Raw genomic sequence first — 15,989 nt, 5'->3', positions numbered from 1 at the left:
GTAATACAAAGCGTAAGAGCTCCTCCTTAATTTTACGGAGTCAAAACCTTGCTCTTATTTTAAATTCATATATTTTAATGCGCATGTCCAAATATCACAAAAAAATAGTTTATAGATTATTGTGAGTTGTTAATACTCAAAAGTAGGATCTGGCCAACAATTGAGCTTATTAGTTGATAAAAAAAGAAAGCTTTTATACATTTGATAATGACGAAAGAAACGCATTGCACTAGAATGTGCATTCAATTATTCAACAGATATCATTTTGAATTCTATATCTTGAAGTTGCACAAAGACTGAAACAGCCTTTGCTTACTCTTATCTTCTTGTCGTATACAATATCAAAATTCCCAAGGTTCTTATCCTCTTCGTCCATAGCAAAAGATATATATGACATTTGACGAACAAAATCATTATCTCATGGGTTTTCCCCATTTTCTTCTGGAAAAAAAAAATAGTAAATCAGGTTTTGATACAGAAAGGTTTGGTATCGAAATTATTATATATCTAAACTTGCCGTAATGATAAATACAAAATATCACAGCGTATAATTGAACGAGAACATCGTCATATTCATGGTATCATGCTGTATGATTTTTTCATCTGAATATATTCAAACAGTTTTGGAATAAGGTTGTTTTTAAGTTGAACTGCTCTTGAATTAGTGGCAAATTAGTTGAATCAGTGGAAAAAAGAAATGCAGATTGTCCTAGGGCAACTTGGCAATTGCAAAACTGTATATTTTTGTGGTACTTTTTTTTTTTTTTTTTTTTTACGTGGAAAATGATAAGGACATCACTTGCGAAATGCTAAGCTACTGCAAGTTTGACAGGTCATAATAAAGGGTCATGCTAGGGAGAGCCCACCAATACAATAGGTCCCGCACAACTGTGACTCACCTCCTACACACACCCAATCCAATGGAGACAAATATCGTCTAAGAATCTTCTTGACGCATTATTAGCATATATTTCCCATTTGATTCAGATCGGTAATCTCGCAACGCAACTTTTTGTATGTCATCGGGTCTACAATCGGTGTGGACCGTTAAAACCTCTTGTAAATCATTTTTAGGAGCTGGGTTACTCTAAGCCAGTGGTGATTCCTCCAAATTATTGATCATTTATTTAATGTTGTGCTTTTATAATTCATTATGTTTGGTTAAGAAATCATGAAAGGACGCTGATGTAAACGTTGGTGGGCTGAGACAGGCTTGGAAGTTTGACGACAATGCAATGAAAGACAACTAAAAGCAAAGCAACCAAAACAATGGGATTTGGAGATTTGATAACATCAACAAAGTTCGATAGCAAATGAGGATGAGGAAGTAAAAATGGGATAAATCTAAAAAGATAGATTTACATGTTCCAGCTCAATAGTGGGAAGATACCTTGCTAATAAAAAAAATATTCGGAGTATAAATGGAGCTCTGTTAGACAAATCCTTTGGCTACAATGTCAAGAAAGCGCAAGAAACACTTCTTAAGATCGCCTCATTTACAAACCTCAGCTAATGCCGGTGCGTTAAATCGGAATTTCATCAAAGAAACTGCTCCAACCCTGTAAGAGAACTCTGTTTGTAACAATTTCAAGCAGTCAGGTCGAAGGGATCAAGCTTAGCTCCCATCATTGGTTTCAGACTTGCATATTCCTCCAATACACAATCCTGGCAAGAGGAGGATGAAATTTACATGCATTTGTCAGAACTTTCAGCCCATAAATGTAACACTACTTCAAACCAGAACCAAAAGAAGGGTTGTTCTCAAAACCCCCTGGGACAAACACAGGAAGCTGGTTCGAGGCAGAATCTCGTCTGAATCTAGACTCCCTAGGCAAGTTCAGTCCCACCCTCTCTTGGCCCTCTCTTGAACCCAAATCCCTTTCATTTTTCAAATTTTCCCTAACTGGTGCACTCAACAGCGGGCCGCCAAAGAATATAGAATCCCCTGTGTACATCAGTTTTTCTGTTTGTTGCACTGGAGTCTTCACTGCAGAAGATGAAGGTTCCTGTGGCGGAATAACTGGCCTTCTACTATAACTGCTTGTTTCTGCATTAGGATTTGGAAAACCTGTTTGTGTGGATAACCTGTTTCGAGCTTCAGAAGCTGATACAGGAACTGAGACATACCTCCCTGCTTCTTGGTCCCAAACAACGGATGTCCTTCTGACATCTCTGAAAAGAGAAGAAGCTGGAGCTGACAGCAGCAAAGGATCAGTAGTACCTCCCCTCGACATAATCTTTTCATCAAATCCCAAGCTGACATTAGGCAATGTTGCTTTGGAAGTTAATGGACGGTCAGGAACTAAGCTGGGGACTGAAGCGGCTGCACTAAAACGTCCCAGACCTCCCTGTGGTAGAGGGCTAAGTGTGACCGCTTCATGAACATGGCTTGGACTACTGAAGCTACTTATGCTTTGAGTTCCAGTTTCATACTCATCTCGGCTACCTTGACTTGGAGCAAAGGAATTTCTTGACAACCTCAACTCGTTCTTAATCTCTTTATTTGCCCCTGTGTCAGTGCTTACACTACTTCTCACACTCATATTGCCACTTGAGCTAAGTTCAAGGTCAGGTTTATCAAGTGGTCGTAGTACAGAGGATGATGCCCTGGCTTTGGCTGCTGCTCTCATGGCCTCACTGGAATCCAACTTTGCAAGCTGCCAAGCACTAATGCGAACAGGCCTTTTAGGACCTTTCTGCTCTCTTTCTGTAATTCCAGTTGCATCCGGATCAATAGTTGATGGGACCATTCCAGGCTCCAAATGTGGTACAACTTCATCCTAATGAAGCAAAGCTTGTGTCAGGTGTAAAATATACAAAGTTTTCTTCTCCCACAGGAAAAAAAAGATATAAATGTCAAACAGAAGACAGGAAACTAGTTGTGGGTCCACGCTGGCAATTCCTGTACCCATTCTTAAAAGCCACTAATGGAGGAAAGAAAAAAAATTGAGAAAGGAAGAAGATTTGAAGGGCAAGAAAATGGGAAGAATTGTACTATTTAAGCCATCATTTGGATCAAGCAAAAAAACTCAAATATACAGCATCCAGATAATAACTCCTCATACTTGAGCAGATTGAAATATGAACATGAAGAAAAGACGAAGGATTAAACAACAATGTAGTTCTTTTAACTACACTTGCATAAGTTCAAAAAAAGGCCATTATACCCAGAAATCCACCAATCCGCTTTGCAGACACAGCTCTGAAACTGGGGCCCCCAGCCGAAACCTACAATCTTTGGGAGGCAGGAAAGACTAGCAAATAGCTAGGTAGGTACCTTTTGGGGGTTTCAAACCTCAGACCACATGGTAGCATCATGGGCCTGACCATTAGAGAAACAGTGGGAAGAAATTGACCCAAAAAAAAAAAAAAACAGTAGGAAGAAAAGAAAAAAAAAGATACCAAGTTTCAGCCCCCACATAATTAGATATGGATTTGCTGATTACATCTTGTTAGTTTCACTTATTCTCTGTTCCATAAGTTGTAAAATATCAACTGGGACCAAACTGTTCCACCCAAGAACAGTACAATTAATCATCTTGTCAATATCTAGTTCTAAAAACATATTAAACCACCGGTCAAAGATAGGTATTTGAAGCCTAAAGTTAGTTTGATTTGAACCACTGTCAATGCCTTTCACTAAGAGTAAATTAAGATATAAAGTGAATACTAAAGTACCTGATAATCCACAAATACTCTTGGAGGGGTACACCATGCACCCTTGTATTGCAGACCTAAAGAACTCCCACCACTCAAGCCAGTTGTAGCAGATCCTGTTGGGGAGTTCCGAAAAGAGTTCGCAAAATTATTGAAAGCCTCATCTACATATTGTCCACGTTCCTCACTCATGACTCGCATTGCCACAACATATTCATAGGTTGTAATACCCTAATTCAAATTTAAAATTCAGAAAATAAGATTATATCACTTGAAATATAATAAAAGCTCTTCCTTAAGCTCCTTTACTACACTTAGCATCATGGAAATGAGTTCAATAACCAAAGGCACTGACCTTCCTAATTAGTATCATGTGGAAGAAGAATAGTTCACAAAGCGGAACACATGCCAGCACAGAAACTGCTGTACATACAGTCTACACAAAGTGAGACCCAAAGTTAGCACAGAATTTTTTCTATTTATACCGGCAAAAGATTAGGATGCTAACTTTAGTTTAGAGCATTTAAAGAATAAGATGTACCACAACTGTTGCAAACGGGGGACGAGTGAAACCATTTCCAAGTCTATCAATAATTTCTGCCTCCATGCTTCTCTTATTAACAAAGCAACGCACAAGGACAGCAATACCAACTCCAGCTTCAATGACAAGCTGAACCAAAATGGGCAGAGAGCGAGCATCTTTAGTACCAAAGATTATTACTGCACATGATAATTATCAGACTGCAATACCTACCCAAACAAGACTGGTGGCCATCAAACAGATAAAAGTCACATAATTTTTGTGTCCCACGCAATTGTTAAGCCACTGCAGCCATGTAATATATTGAGGTTACTTTTGTAGAGAGAATATTAAGATTAGTCAACCCAAAACAAGTTGCACAATACATCAAACAACATGAAAAATACCCGACAGTGGTGATCAAAGCCATCCACACACTTATCACAACTTCTACAGTGCTTGCTGAACTTGCGGACCTGCAGGATGAAAACTATTAATTGTAGTAAAGAAACAAGATTTTATAAACCCTAATTGCTCAAGCTATTATCAGAGTATGGTAACTTCTATAGATCATATGATTCATTTTACACCAAATAATGTAACCAACTCAACTGCCAAGAATCTATTGAGAGAAAGTATACTGAGATCATAACTTAAAGCATTTCTATAGCTTCTTCCTGGGAAATGAACCAGCTTCACAACTTACAATACAAAATACTAGGAGCATTTAGCTTGATAAAGAAGCACATGAGAAACTAAAATGACTAGAAGTGATGAATGTTTAAACTGATAAATTATGATAGTATGCTTGTCATAATGCAATACCTCAGCATTGCACAATGTGCAGAACAAAGCATCTTCACCACCTTGACTCTCAGCTGCACCTTCCTGTTGTTTGCGACAGTCTTCGTGTACAAACAATGCACAGAAGATTCCACCTATGCAACATTTCCTGGTTGTGGGTTCTGCTACAATATTTACACCCCCTAGTTCTCCTACTGAGCCTTTCCTACTAGAGTTAGCTCCTGCTAAAGAACTTCTGGAAACTGATGATGGAGAAGAATGCCCAGTGGTGGCTTCATCAAATTTTCTAGGCAAGTCTTTTGCTGATAACCTATGATTTGGATTGATACTATTTGTTGCTCCATTGTCAAACTTGGACATAATGCCAGGATCTGCGGGATTTATTGCAGTGCATCGAACGTAAAGAATGAAGACAAGCAGTGCCTGAAATGCCATGACAAGATTATGGGAATACCATCAGACATAAAAAGCTAAATCTATCTAGAAGAAATGAAATTAGTTATGGTTCTGATGAATTGTGCTAAAGGCTAAAGCATTATAAGAAGTGACTGGCATAGAGAATCAATTTTGAACTCTAGAAAATCTAGTCTAGTTTGGCCCCATTAAATTTTTTATCTTCGAAAAAAATATAAATCAAATTTGGACCTATATGAAAACCTTAAATTAAATCATTTCACATACCACTGGAGAGTAACTTCCAATCAAAACATATTCCCAGATACGGCCTCCAAGGAAAGGCGCAAAGAAAGCATAGAACGCAACCACTAACAAGCAGAATACGGTAATAGCGACAACCTGCCAAGTAAAAAACACAGTTTAGGTGATAACTCGATTAACAAATAATTTTTTTTATATTTTTAAATCACAATAAATTAACAAGAAAGAGATAATCCGGTGTCCAGAAAATGGGTAGATATATAGGCAAAAGGAAAATGAACAAATGCTGCCTTGCTAGGTTCAAGTTTAAACAGCCTAAACAAGCATAAACTCAAGCATTCGAGCTTTTCCTACTTTTTTCTCTTAGTTGGGAAGCCAATACTGCATAATCCCATCCCAAAACTCCTCCTAAAAAAAGGTAAAAGCACACCTCAAGGACCTAACTAACAGTTGGAGAAATAATGATGGCCATAAAGATTTGTCCTTTTACACGCATTCACTAACGAAACCCCACACTCAGAACAGGGATCAGACTACAATTAGCCCTTCTGAGAGAAACCCACATCAGCAACTAAGAGGTTTAAGCAGACCCTAATCAATATTCTAACACAAAAACGTAAACAGACATTGATATGAAGAGATGAGATACAAGTCTGGACTAGAGAAGACATGTAAGTACCTGGAAGGTGTGAGCAGGTAGTTGCCATCCATGTTTTCTCACCATAACTTCCCAATTCAGACCAAAGCAAACCAAAAACCCTAGCACTCCCAAACTAGAGACTGGAAGAAGACTAGAAATACAAGAAAAGGAGAGAGCTTTTCAGAGAAGAGTGTTCCCTCTCTGTAACCCAAAAGCCAAAAATAAAAATGGATTTTGAGGAACCCCAAAAAGAAAGTAAGAGTTTACTTTAACGGTACCTGTTGCTCTCAATTTGCCACCACTCACAGATAATACAAATATTAACAAAAAACAAAAGAATAAAATGTTGAAACTGACAAACAGAAAAGGAAAAGGAAAAGGAAAAGGAAAACCCAGTTGTGAAATGGAATGGAGTTGGGCAATGGGTCAAAGAGAAAGAAGTGAGAACAAAGAGTAGAATTTGCTGGCCTTCGGCTGAAGAAGCCAAAAACAAAAACAAAAGGCGTTAACTTTTGGGCCGTTGACAGACTCAAGACTCACCAGTATGTGAAGATGTAATGTACACAGCGGACGTGTAATGTATTAGGTTTGCTTTTGGTAGAAAAAAAGGGGCGTTGGTGCGTTATTAATGTTGGCGTTTTTGTGTGGATCCCACTAAAATATTATTCTCTCTCATCTCTTTCTCTTGTCTCTCTCCTCAACTTTACTCTTATTTCATGTTTTTTAATAGTTCCTTGACATTTTTTTGGCTAATTATTTGTTTTTTTTAATCATCTTTTGATCCCTTTAATAAAGCTTCAATAAAATATTTATTTGATTATCAGGAACTTCTTTGATCAGCCTTAGGTGATAATGGCACCTTCTATGTTTCTCCACCCTAACTCCAGTGACCAAAAATATTTTTTATTCTTTTTTTTTATAAAGATAATCGATAGTCTGAAGAAATGTTTTCATACACACACTATCATCGTATCATGAATGTTTAAACCTGAGACTACTGATCTGTAAGTCAAAGCTATTTTTCACTAGGCTAGATCGTGTTAACATGATACCTTTCTTGTTAATAAATAAGTAACACAAATGTGAAATTGGAATGTATAGTTATGGAAAGAAACAAGTGGCAATGATCTCTCTTGCCAAGATAATGTGAGACTATCAAAATCAAGAACATATTCTTGAATCCAAATCCTCCATGTCAGTTGATTAAAAAAAAACTAAATATAAACGTGATATACAAATTGAGAGACTATGGTATAGATTACAGATTCAATAATATGCAAAGTAATTTTCCTATACAAATTAACCATGCATCAAGAAAGATCCTAAAATCATTGCTTCCCCTAAAAAATATTGAGTCGTTTGAGATACAGAGTGATTGCCTTGGATTACAACTCTACAATCTCTCCTCTCTCTCTTTTTTTCCAAAATCCATAAAGCAAAGACCCTTAAACCCTATACATCCCAAACCCAAAAAATAAAAACCAACTTGTCTCCCTGTCTCTCCTCTCCTATCCTCTCCCCTCCACTGAAGCTTACAAACTTCTACACAAGTTTCAAGGAAAATTCTATGCTCGAAACATATCTTCTTCATCATCTTCCAGCTTTAGAATTCAATGCAAATGCGCGGGCAACTGCTTTGGTGGAGAAGCTAGCAAATAAGATAGATAGTTATCAGAGCTGAGGGCCTTTTGTATAGGTACGAAAATTATACGCGTTTGCATGTCACAATGTTCATAGAATTTTATAGGTGCGGTTATATATCGCATGGCAAGATGCTTCCTTTTCTGAACATATTTTGAAAGAATTTGACGTCCTCTATTTGGAAAAACTGAAAGCTACATGCATGAGCTTTTCACATCATTTTTGTGTCCTGTAAACAAAGGGAGTTTGATGAGTGCTTCTGGTTTAACTTGAGAGACTTGGGGATCCAAAAGAAGAAAGTGTTGGGTTTTCCCAATGTATTAAGTCAAAGAGAAGACTTGTGGTTAGGAAAGTTCAAAGGCATATATCAGTCACAATGGAATTTGAGAGAATAGGTCTAGAGAATGGGCTTTGCAGGCATTCATTGACATCACCATATACACACCTGAACGAAAAAAAATGTTGTGGCTCAAAAAGAAAGAAATCCAACAATCATGGAAATGGCAAGAAATATGCTCGAGTCCCATGTACATGGTTCACAAGATGAAAGGAGATAGGAATCTCTGTATTTCTGAGTGAAAATATAGAGTTAGGGATCGTTTCTTAATTTGAGGAAATTGGAAAACCGAAAGTAATGTGACATTATGTAATATTTTAAGTAAAGGAAAATAATGTGATGTAATGTAAGGTGTTACAATTTGTACTTGTATGATACATTTAATTTTTTTAAATGTGTGTAAAAATTGAAAGTACTCTCTTGAAATGTTTGTACGCGAAATTACCAAGTATGCTAGTATGAGCATTGTTTGACTTCTTAAAATTAAGTATACTTTAGTAGTGCGTGTGTGAGAAATCTCCCTCTTTATTTTCATATCGCAAATTTGCAATCATAACGTCTGACAGTCATACCAATTTTTTTTTAAAAAACCTTGAATTCGGACGACTCATTTATTTGATTTAGCAAATAAATCAACAAAACAAAAATTTTCTTTGGAGCAAAACAAAAATAAATTTGATACGTAGATATGTGAACAGAGAGAGAGAGAGAAGGCAGCTAACGTGCGATTTGTTGAGCAGGCAGCCACGCGTGCCACGCGCACTCAGCTAATAACGTTTGCAAAAAGGCGGGACCACATCTCTGTGGTTACAGCAACAGCCGGGCTGGCACGCACGACGCGTGCGGCAGCGAGGTTTGGGAAATAAATTAAAATAAAATAAAATAGGAAAAATTTAGACCAAAAATAAAAGAAATAAATCAATAAAAGGGGAAAAAGAGGCAGCGAGTGAGAAAAGGTGAGAGTCAGATTGATCGAGCGTTTTTGAAACCCTAAACAGAAACAAATTGGGGGCAAAATTAAAGGACCTTCGTATTGGCCACTCGCTCAACCCCCTCGCGTGCGCGATCATCTTCCCCAGTCTCAGATCGAAGCTCTCTCCTTCTCCACCTCCTTCGTCCATATGTAATACACAGAGAGAGAGGTAGACCTGTCTTCTCTCTCTATATATCCCTCCCTCTTTCTCTCTCTCTCTCTCTCTCTCTCTCTCTCCATGAAAACCAATTCATTGTTTTAAAATTTCTTTTTAGTTTTTCTGTTGTTGAATGTATTGCTGTGCTTTTTGGGATTTGTATGGATTGTAAAGATTGTATTTTTATTTTTGTTTTGTGTAAAAAGTATGTCTTTTCATGTGGGTGATTTGATTTCTTGCATTTGACACAAAATAATGAAATGGATTTGAAAATGGGGAGTGACTATAAATCACTATAGAGTATGCGTTGAGCCTTGTTGTTATGTTTTACTACAAATTGTATGCAGAAGTTGGCTGTCTAATTTCATTTTTCAGAGTAATTTTCCAACATGGTAAATTCAGCTGAGCTCGAATTTCATTACTTGGGAATACCTTATTTATTAAACAGGCTTAGTAGTCCAGTTAGTCTTCCAAGTGGACTTGCAGTTTTGCACATTTTGGAGCTTGTGGAGTGTTTCTTAGCATATAAAGTATGATTGTCCAGTTCTTTCTGTATGCAGCCTATGACATGGTAGTCTATACTTTAGGAATGTAATTGCAAGTTCCTTAGGATTAGAAATTGTATGATGAAACAGGATGTGGGACGTGTGAGTTGGATTGGGTTTTGATTTGTATTGTCTGGTTTGGCTTTGTACTTTCTCCCTCTCTAGGTGGTTCCATCTCTGTGTGTGTGTGGTGTTGCCCTTCAACGTAGACAAACCACCCTAATCCTGCTGCCAAATGTAGTTTTTTTTTTTTTTTTTTCTTTGTTCCTTTCCTAAACAAGACCTCATTTGTGGTAGAAATAAATACTCTATTGCTGTTATTTGGACATTGTAGTGTTTTTTGACCTTTAGACTGGTTTTTCAATATTTTGGTATTGGATTAAGATGCTTTCTGCAATGTCATGTTAGCCACTTTTTGATGTTGATATACATGTTTATGGTTTCCTCGATGATAACTTATAGATAGATAATTATCATATATCTTATTAGTATGTATCTGATATGTTAAAATTTATTAATAGGTTCAAAAGGAAAAGTTGTACATCTTACTGCAATTTTTGACTGGCTTTTATGTTTTTCCTTTATTCTCCAATTTACCGTACGTAACTTTCGGTGTGGCCACTAAAGAATTGCTTATACACTAAACAGCTGTTTATATACGCTTACTAAAAGACTGACTTTCATTCATTAGTTTACTTTTGATGGAAAATTCAATAAAAGGAAAAACAAAAAAGGTAAAGAACTCAAGATGCATTTGTAGTCAAGATTTTGCATCTATGGCAATTTTTTAGTGCAGATGTTCAATAACAAAAAATGTTGAATGAATGAATGAACTCAGAGTGTCTCTTGTTCTCATTGTTTAATATCTTCGGGTTTTGTTAAATTGGCTATAGAATGCGAATGTGCTGTGCTGTGCATAATTTTGCATTCTCCATATCATTTATAAGAAAAGGCCTGAGGGGCTTTTCAGAATTGAATGAAATGTGTTCTAGTACTAAAACACTCTCATATTTAGCTAAAACGGTGAAAGAGTACTCTGAAATTCTTTTAAGAATGTTAAAAGGGTTTTCAAGTTTTGTTCCCTGAAAGGTATTCAGATGTGTTCAGGACAACACCCTATGCCTCCAAGAAAGTGCCTTACCTCCCTGTTCTGGTATAGTAGTCATAAACACTTTTCTTTGGTGGTCCTGAATACTTGTGGCAATGTGACATGATATTAACAAGGATATGGCTGCTGGACACTCCAAATACGTGGAATGCCTGTGTTGAACAGAAAATTCTCACACCCATAACTGACTACGTGAATACATAGTTCTGAATATCAAGTAATAGTTCTTTTGGTGGTTGTGAAAAACATCCCCCAACACAATTTGTTCTATCTTTGATAATCACCTAAACCTCTTAAACTATCACAATTTCAACACGTGACAGTGGTTCACTTAGCTATTTCTATGAAAGTTTTCAGTCATGTAGGATTAATGTTTTTGCTCTGTATTTATTTATCTTTCTAATTAAGGAGGAACATTCTCCTTTCTTCTTTTATGTCTCCAGCCAAAGCGTTATATTATCATTTAAATACAATGGGAGGCAATCCTGGTCCCTTATGTTGGAAGAAGAGGATGTCATCATCTTTTTGACATGGACAAGGCTAGACAATCTAGTTGGATCTGTTAGTTACATTGTACTGTAAAAGTCCAAAATGGTTTGTAACTCTTTTTCTTGCTTTAGTTAGGAATCTCGATGTTTTATTGTTATTGGCATTATCATCCTCAGAGTTTGTAGTTTTTGTTCTTTTCATTTTCTGATTTACTGGCAACTGTTGTCCTTTCTTTCTTTCAGATATTCTCCGATAATAACCAGTTGAAATTAAATAATCTCACTATGGACATAGATCTACGGCTACCTTCTGGTGAACATGACAAAGAAGATGAAGAACCACATGGAATTGATAACATGTTAGATCATGAAGAAAAATTGCAGAATGGAGATATTGAGAATGGAAACATTGTGGATGTAAGAGATGAGGTACATGCTGAAGATGGCGGGGATTTGAATTCTCCAACAGCAGATATGGTTGTCTTTAAAGAGGATACAAATCTTGAGCCGCTTTTTGGTATGGAATTTGCATCGCATGGGGAAGCATACTCTTTCTATCAGGAGTATGCTCGGTCTATGGGGTTCAACACTGCAATCCAAAATAGCCGCCGTTCAAAGACATCGAGAGAATTTATTGATGCAAAATTTGCTTGTTCCAGATATGGGACCAAGCGTGAGTATGACAAGTCGTATAATAGACCACGTGCCAGACAGAACAAGCAAGACCCGGAAAATGCGACTGGTCGGCGATCATGCTCAAAGACAGATTGCAAAGCTTCGATGCATGTGAAGAGAAGACCAGATGGTAAATGGGTTATACATAATTTTGTGAAGGAGCATAACCACGAGCTTTTACCAGCCCAAGCAGTCAGTGAACAAACAAGAAAGATGTATGCTGCAATGGCTAGACAATTTGCTGAATACAAAAATGTGGTTGGCCTAAAAAATGATCCCAAAAATCCATTTGATAAAGGTCGGAATTTGGCATTAGAGGCAGGAGATTTGAAGATTTTGCTTGATTTTTTCACACAGATGCAGAATATGAATTCCAACTTTTTCTATGCAATAGATCTGGGAGATGATCAACGTCTGAAAAGTTTGTTTTGGGTTGATGCAAAAAGTAGGCATGACTACATCAATTTCAGTGATGTGGTGTCTTTTGATACCACCTACATTAGGAACAAATATAAAATGCCTCTTGTTTTATTTGTTGGAGTGAATCAGCACTATCAGTTCGTGCTGCTTGGATGTGCTTTGGTATCAGATGAAAGTACAACAACATTTTCTTGGCTAATGCAGACGTGGCTGAAAGCTATGGGTGGACAAGCTCCAAAAGTAATAATCACTGACCATGACAAATCGATAAAATCAGTTATCTCAGAGGTGTTTCCAAATGCTTATCATTGTTTTTGTTTGTGGCATATTTTGGGGAAGGTTTCTGAAAATCTTGGCCATGTAATTAAACGGCATGAAAATTTTATGGCGAAATTTGAAAAGTGCATCCACAGGTCATCAACAAATGAAGAGTTTGAAAAAAGATGGTGGAAAATTCTTGAAAAATTTGAACTCAAAGATGATGAATGGACTCAGTCATTGTATGAAGACCGAAAACAGTGGGTGCCAACATACATGAGGGATGTTTGTTTGGCTGGGATGTCTGCGGTTCAGCGATCCGAGAGTGTTAACTCCTTTTTCGATAAGTATGTGCATAAGAAGACCACTGTACAAGAGTTCCTGAAACAGTATGAAGCAATTCTACAAGATAGGTATGAAGAAGAAGCCAAAGCAGATTCTGATACATGGAACAAACAGCCAACATTGAGATCTCCTTCACCTTTGGAGAAGAGTGTCTCAGGAGTGTACACACATGCAGTATTCAAGAAATTTCAAGTTGAGGTTTTAGGTGCAGTTGCCTGCCACCCAAAAAGGGAAAGGCAAGATGAGACGACCATTACTTTCAGAGTGCAAGATTTTGAAAAGAATCAAGATTTCATTGTAACATGGAATGAAATGAAGACAGAAGTTTCTTGTTTATGCTGCTTATTTGAATACAAAGGTTATCTTTGTAGACATGCACTGATTGTTCTCCAAATTTGTGGCCTTTCCGCAATCCCAGCTCAATATATATTAAAACGTTGGACAAAAGATGTAAAGAGCAGGCATTTGGTGGGAGAAGAATCTGACCATGGACTATCCAGGGTGCAAAAATTTAATGATTTATATCAACGGGCTATGAAAGTGATCGAGGAAGGATCTCTATCTCAGGAGAGTTACAGTGTTGCATGCCGTGCACTAGAAGAAGCTTTTGGAAATTGTGTGAGTGTAAATAATTCTAGTAAGAGTCTGATAGAAGCTGGCACATCATCAGTCACTCATGGTCTGCTTTGTATTGAAGACGATAGTCAAAATAGAAGTATGGGCAAGACAAATAAAAAAAAGAATCCAACCAAGAAAAGAAAGGTTTGTTGTTGGTAGTGGCTTAATTATGATATTCTTGTTATAATTATATTTGTTAAAGGTGACCTTCTAATCAAATTGCAGGTGAACTCTGAGCCGGATGTTATGACTGTTGGGGCACAAGATAGCTTGCAACAAATGGTTTGTCTTGTTCTATGAGTTTTTAGCTTTTATGAAAACAAATATTTGTTTTAGATTATTTGCGTCAAATTGGTATCATAATCTGTACGCATATTGTGTTTTGAAACAATGTTATGATGGCTACACAATATTATGAAACGATATTGTGTTCTGTGATTTGAAAATACAAATTTTTTACAATTGATTTGACTATGGTAATATTTTGTAGGACAAATTGAACCCAAGAGCAGTAACTCTCGATGGCTATTATGGTGCACAACAGAGTGTGCAAGGAATGGTATGACCATGTCTTTATGTATTAATGCAATGAGCAGTTTTTGATTTTTTTCTTCTTCTTATTTTCGATCTGTGCCTCCTTTTTGTCAGGTTCAATTGAACTTAATGGCACCTACACGGGATAATTACTATGGGAATCAACAGACCATTCAGGGGCTTGTAAGTCTTAATTTTTTAAATGAGTATAAAAAGACTAGTGATACTGCAATGTAAATGAATATAACTTTGTGACGTGGGTTTCATACATGTAGGGACAACTGAACTCTATAGCCCCAAGCCATGATGGTTATTACAGTGCTCAGCAAAGCATGCATGGGCTGGTACAGCAAACTTATTATGATAACGAATACATTTAGCCTCTGACGATGTTCAAATGGTTTCATTTTATAATTTGCGGCGTTGTGCTTGCAGGGACAGATGGATTTTTTCCGAACAGCAGGTGGTTTCACTTATGGCATGCGGGTTAGTTTGCTAGACCTGGGCCCTAATGGCTTTCCTAAATCATGTATTTGACTTTAATTTATCTTACAATAGTTTTTCCTCATGCCAGGATGACCCGAATGTAAGAACTGCTCCATTGCATGATGATGCATCAAGACATGCTTAAGGAACACGTTTCTCAGTGTTGGCAGCTTGCATTTGAAATGGGTATTTATTGAACTTTTTTGCTGTTTGCTAAAGTTTTACTTGAAACACGGTAAAAACTGATTCGAATTTTATTCTGTAGGTGAAGGAGATGTTTTGAAGATAATCTCTCATGTAAAAAGAAAAAGGAAGAAATGTATCATGCCTTGTGGGCAACCTCCTCTTTTGGTACCTGTACAATAAGACATGATAGAGTAGGCTGTTGTTAATTATTTCCTATGCGATCTTATTGGAAGTAGGAAGAAAATTTGATCAGGGTTCATATATTTTGTAAAGGATGTTGTATTATTGTACCCTCTGATTGCTTAGCCTCAGTCAATAGGGTCAGTTGAAATCAGAATAACTTATTACTAGTCAAATTCCATTGACTGATTGCCAAATTGCCAAATGCAATTTCCTTTTGTTTTGTTTTCTTTTTAATGTTTAATTTTTATTTTGAGAGAATTGCAGTGCGTGGGTGTCAATTTAATTTTTGCAGTAAAAGTATGAAAGTATCCGAGTCTTTGGAGTTGCTTAATATATAATTGATGACTTGGCAAATGTTGATCAGCTTAAACTTCAGTTTGCAAATGTTGATCAGCGTAAACTTCAGTTTGCAAATGTTGATCAGCGTAAACTTCAGTTTGCAGTGTAATATAATATCTTATGCGTCTCACGTTGAGAGAGACCTTTCTTATTGAGAGGGGTGATAGTATACTAAACTCATACACACTACATGAATGCTAGGGCTCGAATCCAGAACTTTGCATGAGGGAGTAAATGTTCCAAACCACTACACTAGTAGGTCATTTGCGAAGTTTGATGGTTAAAAAAGGCAATTAGTTACAACTTACAAGTCACACATGTAATATTTTCATATGAGCAATGCTAGGCTCATCTGTGAACTGTTGATGCATGTGATGTATCAACGGCTAATAATCTTCTACTCTCACAATTGGGAGTC

General features: G+C 37.0%; 2 protein-coding genes across 3 annotated transcripts; one reads left to right on the top strand and one right to left on the bottom strand.

Annotated features, from left to right (window-relative positions):
* Positions 1,248-6,829, bottom strand: LOC18783842 (probable protein S-acyltransferase 19). Its single transcript, XM_007214778.2, has 9 exons — positions 6,318-6,829; positions 5,663-5,776; positions 5,003-5,404; positions 4,585-4,653; positions 4,412-4,483; positions 4,199-4,327; positions 4,013-4,093; positions 3,679-3,888; positions 1,248-2,780 (listed from the first exon to the last, which is right to left on the bottom strand). Exons 1-9 carry the CDS (start codon positions 6,360-6,362, stop codon positions 1,728-1,730), a joined length of 2,175 nt encoding a protein of 724 aa, XP_007214840.1. The 5' UTR covers positions 6,363-6,829; the 3' UTR covers positions 1,248-1,727.
* LOC18783794 (protein FAR-RED ELONGATED HYPOCOTYL 3) lies at positions 8,965-15,451 on the top strand. Of its 2 annotated transcripts, none has more exons than XM_020559441.1 (10): positions 8,965-9,398; positions 11,483-11,633; positions 11,771-13,987; positions 14,069-14,125; positions 14,334-14,402; positions 14,492-14,560; positions 14,653-14,721; positions 14,813-14,863; positions 14,952-15,009; positions 15,129-15,451. In XM_020559441.1, exons 2-9 carry the CDS (start codon positions 11,631-11,633, stop codon positions 15,006-15,008), a joined length of 2,592 nt encoding a protein of 863 aa, XP_020415030.1. In that variant the 5' UTR covers positions 8,965-9,398; positions 11,483-11,630; the 3' UTR covers position 15,009; positions 15,129-15,451. The 2 variants fall into 2 exon arrangements, with proteins under 2 accessions (XP_020415030.1, XP_007214930.2); XM_007214868.2 differs by having other exon boundaries at positions 8,966-9,398; positions 14,952-15,049.

This window comes from Prunus persica, chromosome G3 (genome assembly GCF_000346465.2).
Source record: "Prunus persica cultivar Lovell chromosome G3, Prunus_persica_NCBIv2, whole genome shotgun sequence".
Taxonomy (NCBI): Eukaryota; Viridiplantae; Streptophyta; class Magnoliopsida; order Rosales; family Rosaceae; genus Prunus; species Prunus persica.
The sequence above is the reverse complement of the archived record's forward strand: the minus strand, read 5'-3'. Positions and strand labels throughout refer to the sequence as shown.

Bases quoted from the DNA above. Each gene is read 5' to 3' on its own strand.
- LOC18783842 (XM_007214778.2), bottom strand. From the start codon at position 6,362: ATGGTGAGAAAACATGGATGGCAACTACCTGCTCACACCTTCCAG. The intron at 5,405-5,662 runs GTATGTGAAATG...ATGGCATTTCAG, and splicing joins TTGGAAGTTACTCTCCAGTG to GCACTGCTTGTCTTCATTCT. The intron at 4,484-4,584 runs GTATTTTTCATG...ACATGGCTGCAG, and splicing joins GCTTTGATCACCACTGTCGG to TGGCTTAACAATTGCGTGGG.
- LOC18783794 (XM_020559441.1), top strand. The intron at 14,126-14,333 runs GTTTGTCTTGTT...AATATTTTGTAG, and splicing joins AAGATAGCTTGCAACAAATG to GACAAATTGAACCCAAGAGC. The intron at 14,403-14,491 runs GTATGACCATGT...CCTTTTTGTCAG, and splicing joins AACAGAGTGTGCAAGGAATG to GTTCAATTGAACTTAATGGC.